Genomic DNA, 15,928 nt, shown 5'->3' on the forward strand with positions numbered 1-15,928 from the left:
TTTTTTTTTTTTTTTTTTGCGGCTGGCCAGTACACGTGAACTACATCTTAATCAAGCTGTTACTTAAAAAACAAACAAAACAAAACTCAGGCTTGGCTTTTAAAAAGTGCATATTCTTTGATCCAAGTTTCCACTCCTAGGAATTTCCCTAAGGAAAAAATCAGAGATGGAGACAAAAATTTACATGCAGGGGTGTTTGCTGAAGCATTATTTACAATTGCAAAAAGTTAGACGCAACTCAAATGTTCATCACTAGGAACCAGTTAAATTATTATTCAGCCACGTGAAGGAATATTATGTAGTCATTAACATTTTGGTGTGGCTTTAGACATGAAAAGATTTCCACAATACATGAAATATAAAAGCACATAAAAAGGTAAAGTTTTTTGTTGTTTTTAAAGAAATGTGTACATGCATGTGTATGCTTACAAAAACTCTGGACATTCAACAAAATGTTATTATCTTTGAATCATGTGATTATAGGTGATTTTATTTGTCTTTCTGTAATATCTAAAATTTTTTACAATGAATGTGTATAACTTTATATCTAATGAGTTATTTCAAACATTTAGAAAAGTATAGTAAATAATATAGATCTGTATGCCTACCATCCAGCTTTGTCAGACCTCAACACTTTGTTATACTTATATAAAATCTTTTTTAAAGAAATAAAATAAAGGGCCAGCCCTGTGGCGCACTCGGGAGAGTGCGGCACTGGGAGCGCAGCAGCCATCGTTCGTTACTGATCACTTTTGACAGGTTACTTAACTGCTCATAGCTTAAGTTTCCCCAGTTGTAAAATGGGAATAGTAATAGGTCTCATCTTGCAGGGAGGGTGAAATAAAATTAGACATGTTAGATCTGTGTCATTTAATACAGCAGCTACTATCCACATGTGGTTATAGAGCCCTTGAAATGTGGCTGGTCCAAACTGAGACATGTACTAAATATAAAATACAGATGAGATTTTATAGACTCGGATGGAAAAAAGATTGCAAGCTATCTCATTAACTTTTTAATTGATTGCACATTGGAATTATAATATTTGGTTAAATAAAATGTGTTATTAAAACATTTTGGGCCGAGCCCGTGGCACTCTCGGGAGAGTGCAGCGCTGGGAGCGTAGTGACACTCCCGCCGCGGGTTCGGATCCTATATAGGACTGGCCGGTGCGTGTGCTCGCTGGCTGAGCGTGGTGTGGGCGACACCACACCAGGGGTTGCGATCCCCTTATCGGTCACAAAAAAGACAAAAAAAAAAAAGAAAGAAAATACAGATATAGTTTTTAAGCTTCCCATTACAATCCTCCTTTCTCAGAGTCAAACACTCTCTTGAGTTTGGTGCTTACCAATGTCATGTATGTTTTTATACTTAGTTTTATATGTGGGTATTCATAAGCAATATATATGTGATTTATATGCCTATTTCTAAATTTTGAATTGTATGGTCTATGAACTGGACTTTTTTTGTGCTCAGTATGTTTATCCATGCAGATCTAGATTATTAAAGTTGAACTATATTGCTACATTGAGAATTTTTTGTGTGGAGGGCGGCTGGCGGTAAGGGGATCTAAACCCTTGACCTTGGTGTTACAAGGCCGTACTCTAACTAGCTGAGCTAATAAGACAGCCTACACTGAGAATTTTAAGGTTTCAATATAGCATTTTATGTGTGTGTATATGTGTGTGGGGTGTGTGTGTGTGGGGGGGTGTGTGTGTATGTATTTTTGATGGGTATTGAGGTTGATTCTCTTTTTTTGGCAACTGGTAGGTATGGGGATCCGAATCCTCGACCTTGATGTTACAAGTACCATGCTCTAACGAAGTGAGCTAACCAGCCAGCCCTACGTTGATTCTTTTTTTTTTTTTTTTTTTTTTGCTACTAAACACAGTGCTTCTATGAACATTTCTGTACCGGTATCTTCAAGAACATTTTCAAAATATTCCCTAGGTTATATACCCAGGAATGAAATTGTTGCACTGCAGGGTACGTGCATTTTCAACTTTACTAAGATATTGCCAAATTGCTTTTTCAAAGTGGTTATACCTATGAAAGTTTCCATTGCTTCAGATCCTAGTCAACTCATGGTATGTCAGACTTCTCACTTTCAGCAACTTGGTGAGTGTAATGTATTACTTTTATTACCCCAAACAAACACAAAAAGAGAGGAAAGAAAATAAGAAAGCTATTTCCATTTTTTAAAATAAAAGAATAGGTGTGGAGTAAGACATACCTGGGTTTAAATGCTGACTCTGCCCCTTAAAGCTCTCTTGGGAGGTGGCTTGCTATTTCTGAGCCTCAGATATGTCATCCCTCTCATACAGATTGCTGAGATTAAACAAGGCAAGCACTTAGCACAGTACACTGCAAGGGCGCTACGCATGGCAGCTGTGATTATTACTTATTCTCAATTCCACTTGCTAATTTCAAGTAGGGATACAGATGAAATGAAATAAAATGAGCAATGAAAAAAGTCAAAAGGCAACAGTTGGAAGGCAGAAGAGAAGAAACAATAATTCACAGATAGGACATTCTGTCCTTGAATAGTAGAACAAGCCATGCAGGAGCCGAAAGAACGACGCCTGCCTTTCGCAGCCGGAAGTGATGAGAAATAAGATTCTTGTGGTTCAGTCTACCAAGCATGTAAGAGTGCTGGACCCCACTCAGGAGTCCCTGCTGACCCTCTTTACAGATGAAAACGAGGAAAGATAAGGCTTTGTAGAAGCTCCAGCTCACTTCACTGCCCCGGAGCCTACAGGACGGTGGGGAGGCTGTGCAGGTGGACAGAGAGCACCATCAGTGACAGTGGTGGCAAGAAGACAGTCCTGCCACAGATGCTGCGGAAGTGCAGGATCGTCCCCTCTAAGAGGGGAGTGGGGAAATTAGGAAATTAACAACTTATTTATAAGGTACTTCTGTGCATCTCACTTGAACAGTACAACAAGCTCCTGAGGTGTGGCTAGAGCAGACAAGGAGACTGAAGCTCAGAAAAGTGAAGTGCCTTTTGTGTTCAAGGTCGTGCAATCAGGGAGACTAGGAATGTGAACCTTTGGACCGGACCGGCCACGGGATTGCAACCCTCGGTGTTGCGCCCGCACCTCGCTCAGCCAGTGAGCAGGAACCGGTCTGTATGTGGGATCCGAACCCTTGGCGGGAACGCCGCCGCGCTCCCAAGTGGCGCACTGTAGCAGTGCGCCACCAGGCCGGCCCGGTACTTCTAAGAAATAGAGGCCGACTGGTTTCTCCAGAGTCCCATTAATTATAATATTGGCTTATCAGTATGATTGCAACTATTTATGATTCCATCTATACCAGGCACAGGCCTGGAACCTTACACACATTATCTCATTTCAACCTCAACAATCCTGCAAGGTACATATTATTATTCCCACTTTATAAGCAAAGAAACTTGGGTTCAAAAAGGGTTAAAGAACTTTGTCAAGGCCACGAGTAAGTGGCTGAGTAGGGAACTGAGAATGTTCTAAATCTCAAATACAGTTTCTTTCTATTGCACCATGATGCCTTTGAAAAGAATCTAGTGTGGCTGGGGACGCAAAGGCCAAAGGCTAAAGTTACAATAGAATTTTGTGAACTGTAAAACAATGGGCTATGGACATTGCCAAATATATAACCCTCAAAAGAGAAATTTGCATAAATACAATTAAGAATAAAGTCTATTATGGGCCGGCCCCGTGGCGCACTCAGGAGAGTACGGCGCTTGGGAGTGCAGTGGCGCTCCTGCTGCGGGTTCAGATCCTATATGGGGATGGCGGGTGCGCTCACTGGCTGAGCGCAGTGCGGGTGACACCAAGCCAAGGGTTGCGATCCCCTTACTGGTCACAAAAAAGACAAAAAAAAAAAAAAGAATAAAGTCTATTATGGGCCGGCCCGTGGCGCACTCAGGAGAGTGCGGCGCTTGGGAGCGCAGTGGCGCTCCCGCTGCGGGTTCAGATCCTATATGGGGATGGCGGGTGCGCTCACTGGCTGAGCGCAGTGCGGGCGACACCAAGCCAAGGGTTGTGATCCCCTTACTGGTCACAAAAAAGACAAAAAAAAAAAAAAAGAATAAAGTCTATTATGAGAAGCTAAAAATAAAAGGTCACACTTGTAAAACAGTCATTGCTGGAGCTGGTTGCAAAAATGTTCTTTCAAAGTAACTTGAATACAAAATTGTGAGTGTGGAAAGCACCTCACGTGAAATTAATTTGTATCCACTAATGGCTGCATAGAGATAGCGGACAAAAAGAAAGAAATAGACTTCCAAAATACATTGATACGGGCACATCTCAAGAATTGCTTGACAGGAACTCCTTGTTTTAGAGAGCGGTACAGGTAAAAGCATGTGGGGTAGAAGCTTGTAGCTAGAGTAGGAAGAAGGAAAATGTTTTCCCTGCAAAAGCTTTCTAAAGGGACAGCATGACCTCAGTTAATTTCTTTTAGACAGTATTTTTCCTCTCACTTTGAGCAGCCTTCAGTGTTCTCAACCCCAGAATACCTCAGGCCAAAGTAAAGCAAAATATCCCAGGCTTGAATTAAGCAAATGGAACAATGCCCTGATTAGTTAAATATGCTTTGGAAAGAAAGAGTTTTTCTGTTTGTTTCTTAGCCCCAGTGAGGTAACGTTTCTTAGCCCCCGTGAAGCAAGTGGTGGGATCCAGCGCCTTTCTCTGGGGAGGAGGGCAGCTCGTCCACAGCGTCCGACCCCGGCCCCTGCACCTGCACCATGGAGGAAAGCTGTGTTCAAGGACCTCCCGGCCTTCAGCCTTCAGCTGCGATATGAGGGACTTGGGCAGATAATGTCAGAGATCCGGGCCAGCAACTACCTTCTCCGTAATGCGGCCCTCCAGGACTCTCTCTAGTGAGTCAGAATCACAACGGGGATTTCAGTTATGATGAAATTGTTTTTACTAAATTCTAACCACCACTGCTTAAAAAAAAGTAATTAAAAATACTTTTTTCAGGGCCAGCCCGGTGGCGCACTGCTACAGTGCGCCGCTTGGGAGCGTGGCGGCGCTCCCGCTATAAAAATTCCTAAATCCATTTTTACTGGTCTTTTGTATTTTTGTTATTATTGTTAAAGTTCTGAAATACACATTAAATATTGCTGATTGCAGTCACCAGACATAGCAAACTGGACAGTGACAAAAAGAGAAAAAAATACTCATAATTACCTGATATTTCTTAATAAGTGTTTCTGAAGTAATTTATTTCTTGGAGTTCTTTTTAAAAGCAATCTGTAATAACTGTTAGTATAATTTGTATTTAAGTGCAGTAGAGAACATTGGTGTGTCATAATTGCCTTAAATCTTTTAGCTTTACCCAGATATATTTTGAATATTTTCTGTACAAAATATACACTGTCTTTATTCCAAGCAGGTACATATATATTCTGTATAAAACAGCATGGTTAAATTGTAAATATACTTAACCATAGTTTTTAAAAACCTTGTAACTATATTTATATCTTTAAGTTTTCAATATAAAAGTTTCAGGGAACACAGTGCAATTAGGATTCATCTAGAAGAGCTGCCAACATAAACCTGCAAATGGAGGCTGGGAAGCAAATATATGCAGATTTAAGTTAAAGAGAGTGTGTTGGGACTGGTTCTTTCCAAAGAATAGTGAGAAAGAAACACTACAGAGGTAAAGCATGAAGCTTCTGATGATTGACCAGAGTGTTCAGGTTTTTCAATGGCAAAGAAGATGCTGAATACTTCTCTCTGCATGACTTTCCTTGCAAGCAGGATGGTAGAAGGAATCAGAAGAGAGAGGAGAGGTAGGGAAAGATCATCACTGATTTCAGCTCTTCTGTGCTTGTCATCAGCAGAACTGTGGCCAGAGGGCCTTCAGAAGCATATATTAGTGCACACAAAGAGCACAAATTTGCCTTTACAGCAGAAGATAGGTATAAGAGAGACAATGGGCTAGAAATAGCAACAGTTAAACAGTGAAGAAGGATCTGTATTTTGGCATACTTTCTTTTTAAAAGCTATTACTAGTTTCTACTCTAAAAATTATTTAAAGTATGCTATTTTAAGATAGCTATTTTAATTTTTAAAATCTGTGAGTGGGTTTTCAGCATATGCAAACCATTTTATTTTTGCAAAAAAGAGAAAAGTTTATCTATGCATAAGAAAAAAAGATGGAAAGTTCATATCCAAATGTTAGCACACACCACCACTAGATGGATGGAATTTTCATTCTTTCAATGTTTATCTAAATTTTCTATTAAAAAAAATATTACATTTGCAATTGAAGTAAGAGTTATTTAAGGAAGAAAGTAAACTCTTGAACAATATAAATAAGGAATGGAAGTTCATAATCTGGCAGAAAGCTCATTTTAGCTTCAGTGCTCTGAGTCTGGTTCACATGCTTGGAGCAGGCAAGTCAAAATTACAGGGACAACCTTTTGAGAAATGTATACACTCCTCTGAAGCATGAAACTGCAAACCTCAAATCAAAATCCCTTCTCAGTTCCAGCTTAAAGGAGACTAAAGAGTCATGACAATTAAATAAAATGCAGATTCTCAGATAAAGAAGGGAAATTGTCATAAAGGACATTATTGGGAAATTGGCAAAAAGGGAATATTGTCTATATAATAATAGTGTGTCAATATAAAATTTCCTGAATTTGACCATTTTACTGTGGTTATGTTAAGTTCTCATTCTTAGGAAATACAGGTAAAAGGTCAGGATGTCGGGCCGACCCCGTGGCACACTCAGGAGAGTGCGGCACTGGGAGCACAGCAGCACTCCCACCGCGGGTTCAGATCCTATATAGGGATGGCCGGTGCGCTCACAGCGCTCACTGGCTGAGTGCGGTGCAGCCGGTCTCAAAAAGGACAAAAAAAAAAAAAAGAAGGTCAGGATGTCTTCAACTTAATCACAAATGATTAAATGATTGAGGGAGAGAGAGGAGGGAATTAATACAGCAAGATGTGGCAAAGTGTTAACAATTTGGTGAAGGGGTATATGGGAATTCTTTGTAATTCTTATGTTTCAAAATAAGAAGTTAAAAACTATGCCTTCTCAGAACCTCTCTCATCCCATCTGTAGTTGAGCATGTTGATGATGCTGCTACATCCAATGCAAAAAAATTCCTTCACCTGAAAACTTTCAACTCAAGAACTTTTCTAAGCATAAAATAACCCTACAGAGCAGAAGCCTCACCAGCATCTGCCTCCAGTAAATGGCACTGGAGTAGTGGTTTTCAAGGTACTCACCTGAAAACTGTGGGGGAAAAAACTTACAAAAATATAAGCCCTGGGATCCACTCAAGACCCTTTAAATCAGCCTCTCTGGAGCCCAACTCACTGGTTATCTAGCTGCAGCCAGGGTGGAGAACCTCTGTATTGGATGATTGTACTACTGAGTCTCTACTTAGATTGGAAAGGTGGATTGTAAATTCAAAGTGATACCATTGAAAAGTCCTCTACTCATGAACTTGCCACTTACAAACTTGCGTAGTGTCAACTTGGGTAAGATCGGCAGTTCAGAAAGCAGACAGATTAAGTAGGGATCTGATGTTCCAGTGAGAAGCTGTAGACCTCTTATTAGCTTCCCACACCAGCTTTGGGGAGACCCCTGCCCTATCCTGGCATTAATATTCCTAGGATAGAGAGAGCAAAGAATCTCCAGGGAAGTGCATTGGTGTCCAGCCACCTAAGCACTTCTGTATACACATTTGCAACTAAGGGACAGTGTTCCAGCTGGGTGATGCAGTCACTCTGCTGAGCTTGAATATCTGATAGTCTTGTTCTTCGTGGCCACCAGCAGAGGGAGCTGCACACTCAGGCAATAGCCTCAGGGGCACCTAAGGGCCAGGCTGTGGAAACAGGTGGAAATGCTGAATCACCCCCGGAGCGAGGCTATGAGGACTGGATCACACCTCTATCATGTCATCATCTGATTACTTCTCTGTATTTCCCACTGGACTGTGAGCTGGGACCATGTCTGATCTATCTTCTGTCTGCAGAGTCTCCCACAGTGTCTGACACACAGTAGTGCTGGGCACATATTAACTATGGTTGCTATTTGTGGTACCTGACAAACAGATATTCACCAGAACTTGCCAGATGTCAGTGCTCGATAGGATTGTCAAGAGGCTGAGATGCTCTTCCTCCCCTCCCTAGACCCCTCACAGGGTATTTCCTGCAACCCAGGCCAATGAGATGCTCCCCCCTCCCCTGAACACCCCTCCTACGAATTAGTAGGTCCTGAGAAACCCATCCTCCATCCACACCCTCCCCAATCCAGAAATATTTGTCTGCACGCAGGCAGGGCCTCGGGCTCCCCAACACCCCCAGCCTGGAGTGGGCTTGCAAGTCCCTAGGCCAAGACCAGTGGGTTAGAGACTCACACTCCAGCTGTCACCAGTGGCTGGAACTTCCACTGCTCCTCCTCACAGTCCAGGAAAAGTCGGTTCATGATCTTGTTCTTCTCCTCAGGGGGGATGAAGTTCTCGATGATTAGGTACCTGGGAGCAGGACAGAGATGTGGAATTGGGGGCGCGAAAGACCACAGGTGCATGTGAAGGCTGAAGTATTAGAATAAGCCACTAGGGAGAGAGGACGGAGATCGAAAAACCAGCAGGTTGGGGGGATCCCTACAGAAACAACGGAGAGTGAAAACCGCTGCTTCTAATGCAAAGACTGCAGCTCGGGGTCTGTGCAGTTTTCTGGCCAGCAACCAGCATGCACTTTGGGGGTCCGCCCAATACATGCAGAGGAGGTAGAAGAAACCTCCGAACTTGGGCCTGTCCCTCAGCCCGCAGACACGGCTTATCCTGAGGAGCTCGTGGGAGAGCAGACAGTCGGCCTGAAGCCTTCAGGAAGGAGCGGGGTGTCAGGGGCCAGAGGCCGAGGACGGGGGACGCGCCGCGGGAAGAGGAACCGGCCGTACTTGAGCTTGAGCTCCCGGGTCTGCTCGTTCTGCGCCTCCTCCAGGTCCTGCCGCACGCGGATGTACTCGTCGTGTTGGTCCTGGATCTCCGCCTTCACCGCCTGCAGCTTGGCATAGAGCTGGAGGGGGACAGGGGCAGCTCAGAGGCTGCTGAGTGTGGCAGCAAGGCACCGGGCACCGGTCACCCAGCTCGGTCCCGAGGGCTGCAGACTTGGGGTCCCCCGGCTTAGCCCAGGATGAGGCTGGGGTCCCTGGCCTGAGCTCCCCTTGTTGGCCCCCCCCACTGAGAATCGGGATGGGCTATGGAAAGGGTGGCCCAGCCCCCTCCACTGAGGCTTGTGGCCGTTACCTGCTCTTTCTCAGTTGCTATCAGCATCATGGAATGTTCAACTGGAAGGGACCTCAGGGACCTTTTGGTCCGACACCCTCTTTTTATAGATGAGGAAGGTGAGGCACAGTCTTGCTCAAGGTCACACACCTAGTCAAGTCAATAGAAGAGCCAGAACTAGGACCCAAATATCAGGACTGCTGGTCCAGGGCTCATTTGGAGACCCAGGGCTCAGAGAGTGGCGGGGCCTGAGCGAGTTTGGAAGGTGAACCACCCCCGTCCTGCCTCTCCGAGGGCTCTCAAAAGTGGGAGTGTGGATGGCAGCACTGGTCCTCTCCTCCACGCCTAACCCACTACGAGGTGTCCATGGTAACTGCCACGGCGTGTGGGCCTCTGGCTCACCTGCTCTGTGGCGGCCACATCAGCAACCCTGAGGCCTCTCCAGGTTCTTCCCAGAATCCAAGCTGGAACTTGCTGCTTCCTGCCCTAGACTCTCATCTCATGTATACATCTTACCCTGACATGGACTTTGCAGGGTCCTAGTGAGCATATATTCTTGTTCCTTGACATGTCCTTGAGGGCCTTATGCTGCCTTCCTGAGCTTCTCCAGGCTCAAGTCTCCTTCTCAGACCTCTTTGTATTCCCCTGGCCCTGCTCCAGGACCATCTATTCCAACTGTGACTCATTGGTGACACAGTAAAGGGGGAAGTTACCCAGGACCATGAGGATGGCAACCCTGGAGACTAGAAATGACAGAATCCCCAGCCTATCAGCCCCCTGGCCCAGGACAAAACACTCTATTCTATCCCCAACACCAGGCTCCTGCCTGCCCCCTGCTCCTCACCCAGCAGCCCAGGTAAGGGAACTTAGGGTTCAGCAGTCCAAACAAAGTGGGGAGGGGTCCCTGAAGCACACCCCTCTTGGGCAGAGGCTCTTGGACCCTCAGCATTCCTTGACCCCGTCCTGCTGTGGAATCTCACCTTCTTGAGTTTCTTGGTTTTGACCTCCACTTCCTGCTGCAGGGACGTGTAGGTGCCCCGGAGCTCCATGGTCTCCTCATCTCGGAGCACCATCTCCTGCTGCATTTCCCGCTCACGGCGTTTCTAGGCCATAGGAGGGCAGGGGGCTCGATGGGGCAGCATGTACTGGGAGAGGGCCAAGGGAGCTCAGGGGACTGGCTCACTCTGCCTGTCCTGGGACCTGGCTTCACTGTGGCCATGGGTGCCAGCGGGAGAAGAAACATCCCATGGCCCACACCCACTGCTCCCACACAATCCTCAGTGGAGCCTCTCAGAACACTGCTCTCAGCTCCGATGGCCACTGTCCCATGTGGATGGAGACCCCAGCCCCAACAGCTGGCATGCGCTAGGGTATGAGCCACATATATGGCTGTCCATCACCGTGGCTTCCAAGCTGCCTCCCCTCTCCCCATACAGTGCCACGGCTGATTGGTAAGACCAACAAATTGTGGTTTTTGATGGTTCGGGAAATACAAGTTGGTCATACAGTTGGCAAAGAACTCAGACCGATGTGGAAGGCCCAAGAATCAGTACCAGGTGCCCTGTGGAGGCTGACATCATAGAGCCACCACTTCCTCTCACCCATCTGCTAGCCGTGCCCCATGGGACCCAGAGTGGCTTGTCTTAGATTCTCAGCACTGTAATTCTAGGGATCCCGAGTGCACGATGGCATACTGTCCTATACCCCCCAGACAGGACCTCAAGGCCATCCATACGACCCAAGGGGACCTGAAGCCTGGCAGCCCTACCTGCTCGGCAATCTCCTGTCTCTTCAGCTCCAACATCTTCTGCTGCTCGTTGGTATGATCCATGATGTTCCTGCCCCCAATGAGCAGCTTGCTCTCCATGGCCTGGGGACACAGAGGGGTTAAGAACATGGGCTTTTCAAAGGGCCACAGCATCCCCAGCTGCTGAGGTTTTGCTTCCCTGCTCTGTGGTCCTTCTAGGAGTCGACAAGATGTGTCCCAGATGGCCCTCAATGCGAATAGAGTTTTACCCTCCAGCCTCTTGCGCCCCAGCAAAAGGCCCCCATTGTTGGCAAGACCATTAGAGAAGAGAGGGAACCTCTCAGGGGAATATAGGGCACCTGATCTATTTGCTTTGGATACACAGAGAAGGTTGATTCACCATGCCTGGGAGGGTGGGGGCAGCAATCTATTTCTGGCAAGCAGGATCCAGCTGGTGTTCAGAAGCGGGAGATAGAAGATACAGTCACCAGGCAGCTCAACCCTTTAGCTAACTGGATCCTGACTCAGGAAGACAGCTCTCAACACAGGCAGCAGGAAATGGTCTAATCTTTGATGTGGACAGCAGAAGAAAAAGCCAAAGGAAAAGACTGCAGCAATAAGGGGCAATCTGGGGCCCAGAAGCAGCCTGCGCTCTGGAGATGACCAAAAAGACTTAGGTTCTACCCGCTGACCTCAAGGCCCTGGACAAGTTAGACCCTTCAGTTCTGGCATCTATAGTATTGGAACAATACCACCTGTGTTCCAGGATGGCTAACAAACATCTGTTGAGTGCTATTTTTTAGGTGCTGAAGGCCTTGATGGCCCTTGTCTCCATCCTCCCCTAAGAGAGAGGAACTATTCCTCTCCTCATTTAACAAATGAAAAAACTGAGAACTAGCCTAAGGTCATGCAGCTAGTAAGTAACAAAGAGGTGAGATTAGAACCCAGCACCCCTGGCCTTGCTCTGTGATCTCTGTGCTCGGTGAAAGCCACTCATCAGTGCTTGGCACATTCAGTTGGTGCTGCTTGCATCTGAAGGGAAATAATAATGGATTTGTGTAAAGTGTTAAATTATGACTACATAAAATGCATTTTTGGAATTGCCAATAAGAGAGTCCTATCTCAGGGCACCCAGTTGTCCTCTGATGTCATCACAGGCCTCCTGGAAGGTTGAAATCACCTTGAGCCATTAGAAGAAATTGGCTGCCTCCCCACTGGGATTATTCCCAGTGGGACCAGCTGATCTGCTTTAGGGCTGTCACAGCAGAGGGTGTTGTCAGACTGGAGGAGTAGGGGCCACCTGTGAAAGCCATATCACTGGGAACAGAGCAGGACAGGGGTTAAGGGCTGCTTTTGGGAGGTCGGAGACCTGGCTCCCATGCTGCCTTGGAGGCGAAGGAGAGAGGAAGTAGCCCTTGCGGATAGCTGGTTGTCTTCCAGGCCAGACTGCAGCTGCCTGCACTCTGGATTAATGGTCACTAGTTACCTCATTACAGTGTCACAGACCTAAACTCATCCTAGACTCCTTCTCACTCAAGGTCGGCATTTGCACAACCTTGTTGTGACAACAAGTGAATAGACTAAATTCTGTGCCCTCAGTGGCTCACCTACTTCACCCTAGTCCTTGCTCTGCATGTCACTCACCCCTACATCTGGCCAGTCATTAAATGCCATCAAATCTGCTTCGTGGGTGGCTCATACCATTCCCTCCTTTGCATCCTCACGAACAGCTGCTGACTTCATTGTGATCCTCATGACTCATCTGGACCACTGCTATGGACTCCCTGCTGCCTCAGTTTCCCCTTCCATCCATCCTTCACATGATACCCAGAGGGATCCACCAAAAACACAAGTCTGAACGGCTGCTTCTCTCCTTCAAACTATTTCTTGCAGGATGAAATCCAAGGTCAGTAGCAGTTACAGCTGGGGGCTGGCCTGGCGTCCCAGCCCTCTTGCCACTCACTTCCCATGTGTGCTCTGCACTCCAACTGCACCAAAAGAATTCCAGCTCCCTCAACATGCCATGGCATTTCACAGGTCTGGACTCTTCCTCCCACTCCACGTCCACCTGCAAAACTGTTACTTATCCTGCAAGAAACAGCTTGGGTGTGTCTGGGGAAATTTTCCCTGATCTCCTCAAAATTGTTCTTTTGGGGCTCCTCAATAACGGGACATATTCCTACTACTTTCCCATAACAGAACCATTATTTGTTTACATCCTGTGTCCCCTGTGAGCTTCTTCAGGGCTGGAATCATGTCTTGCTCGTATCTCAGGGTCCCTGGGGCTTAGCACAGTGCTTGGCACACAGCAAGTGCTCAATAAGTGTTGATGAACTGAACAGAATCCTTAGGATAGGGTAGTCCCACAGGGGGTTCCAGGTCCTTTCTTTGGGCTCTCTTATCCAGAACAGGCCCAGGCTCTTTATCCCAGCTCCTCCTCCTTCAACTGATCAGCCCACACTCACTGTCACAGGGTCTGAGCATCAGAAACCTGGCAGGAGGGTGGGGTGAGTGTAAGAGAAAGGGGAACCCCGTGGAGGAAGCTCCCTACCATGTGGACCATGGATAACTGATCACTGTAACTAGCGGGTAACTGGGTCTTCAGGGGAGACTGGCCTGGTCTCCAAGTCTGGACACGCCGCCTACTTCAGCCTCTACATCTTCCTCAGCATTTTATGTGACTCTAGCATTCTTTGCTCTTTGCCACCCAATAAAAAGACACTAGTTCTCAAACTTTGCTGCATATTAGAATCACTTGGGGTGCTTTCAAAAAAATCCAGTCAGAATCTGCATGGTACTGAGATCTCCAGGTGATTTGTGTGCACATTAATGTTTGAAAAGGACTTCTCCAAGGGCCATATTCTTAACACCATCTTTTTTGCAACAAAAGCTCAAAGGTTAAGTAACCCATCCAAGGTCACTTCATGGCCATTAAATTTGAATGCAGAATCCAGACCCAGACTCTTTCTATTGTAGTCATTGTGTTTAGCGCTTTAGGAAGTAGAACCTGCTAAAGGAAAATCAACGTGTTTCTAGTAAGAGAAAATCTGGTCTGACCAATCTCTGAGAGTTCATTCAAGTTGGGACAAAATACGCTATTACAGCACATGGGGAAGCCAGTGGCCAGAACTTTGGATGTTCAAACACTCCTGGCAAGGTTGTACATCAGAGGTTGTTCAAAGTTACATGCAGGATGAAGAGATGGAGAAAAAGGAAGTGCTTTCTCATAAAGGGGTAGTTGGTTAGGGAAAGGACAGGTATTTCTCTAGATGGAAAAATGCTCAAGTGTTAAACAATAGTATTGATCTATGTTAAAAATTGTCTGAGAGAGAGTGCACTGGTGAAATAACCAACTTCACAGATGTCCCCATGTCTTTCCAGGTGGTAATGTACAAGAGAATTTCTAGGTCATGTGAGCTGACAAAAAATGGCAGGTGAGTTTCAGTTACAGTTTTACATTTTGGGGGAAAAGTAATCCTAACCCTATTCATTACACAATAGCTGTGGGCAATCAATTATAAGCCAGAAAAAAAAAGGGTGGGGGTGGGGAGGAGAGTAATTCTCTATTGTTCCCAGAAGACATTGGCTTAATATGCTGCCACAGCTAAAAAACTCAATAGCATCTGGCCAGGCACCATCATGAAGGCTTTTTGGAAACAAAACAAAAAACATTACGCTGTATAAAACCATGATGCAGCTGAATCTGGAGTACTGTGTATAGAGCCTCTACTGCATCTCCAGAGACAGGAGAAAGAAGATCCAGAGAAAGGCAGCTAAAACCATCCCAGGGCTATTATAAGAAACTTTAAAAAATAGGACTCTTTAGTCTGCAGAGACAAAGAAAGGTTAAGAGGATAGCCTGAAAACTGCACAATCAAAAATGGGTGCAAAAAGGAAACATCCAGACTTTTCCAGTCAATCGTGGGATATAGAGTAAGAGCTTATACCTTGAGTTTTGAAAACAGCAGCTTTTAGGACAAATAAAAGGAAGTTTTATTGTTTAGAGAAGGTAGTAAACTCATGAAATTTATCTCAGGAGTTGGTACTGGATTAAATATTTAACAGTTTCTTAAGGGATGCTGGGGACGCATTTTTTAACCTTTTATTGTCTTTTTGTCCTTTCAGGAAAAAAATCATACCAACATCAAAATAACCTCAGAAATAAAACGAGAAACTTCATATATTCGCTACCCATGGCTAATTCTCCCTGTTCCCCCCCCCAGACTTTTCCATTTTCATACATCATTTTTTCACCTCTATAAATATAAGTATAAATATAAGCTTCTGTCCTGCTATTTCCACTTTATCTAATATTTCAAGCATTTTGTTACTTCCATAATGTTTATGACTATTGTTTTTTATTATTTATTATAAGCATATTATTACAAATCATGATTTTTCTTTTGCCCTTTACCCAACTATCCATCTCCGAATCCCCCCGTAACTATAATTTTAATGACTATATAATATTTAGAGTGGATAAGCTATAATACATTTAATTAACCCCTTTACATTGTTTAAAATGTTTACAATAAACACCCTTGTACATATAAGTTTTTGCTTTTTTAGATGACTTTCTTAAAAAGAAATTTCAGGAGTGGATAAAGGCTTATAAATGTTTTGTGTATCTTGGAACATACTGCCCAATTACCTTTCTAATGGTTTATAGCACTTAGTCTACCACTGCCAGCAGTAAATAATGGAACCACTTTTTTTTACAGCATCATAGGCATGAAGTATTACCGTTATTTTATTTTTTTAAAAAGATGACCGGTGGGCCGGCCCAGTGGCGCACTGCTACAGTGCGCCGCTTGGGAGCGTGGCGGCACTCCCGCTTACAGCATCATAGGCATGAAGTATTACCGTTATTTTATTTTTTTAAAAAGATGACCGGTGGGCCGGCCCGGTGGCGCACTGCTACAGTGCGCCGCTTGGGAGCGTGGCGGCGCTCC

General features: G+C 45.2%; 1 protein-coding gene across 1 annotated transcript in view; it reads right to left on the reverse strand.

Moving 5' to 3' along the window:
* Positions 1 to 15,928, reverse strand: part of KIF3C (kinesin family member 3C) — a 35,851-nt gene that overhangs the window by 6,073 nt on the left and 13,850 nt on the right. The window contains exons 2-5 of the mRNA XM_008577070.1: positions 10,998 to 11,099; positions 10,210 to 10,332; positions 8,902 to 9,020; positions 8,360 to 8,476 (exon numbers count right to left, since the gene is read on the reverse strand). Of these exons, the coding sequence (XP_008575292.1) occupies positions 8,360 to 8,476; positions 8,902 to 9,020; positions 10,210 to 10,332; positions 10,998 to 11,099 (461 nt within the window). The remainder of the gene's footprint in view (positions 1 to 8,359; positions 8,477 to 8,901; positions 9,021 to 10,209; positions 10,333 to 10,997; positions 11,100 to 15,928) is intronic.

Source organism: Galeopterus variegatus, unplaced genomic scaffold (genome assembly GCF_000696425.1).
Source record: "Galeopterus variegatus unplaced genomic scaffold, G_variegatus-3.0.2 Scaffold1447, whole genome shotgun sequence".
In the NCBI taxonomy this organism is placed as follows: Eukaryota; Metazoa; Chordata; class Mammalia; order Dermoptera; family Cynocephalidae; genus Galeopterus; species Galeopterus variegatus.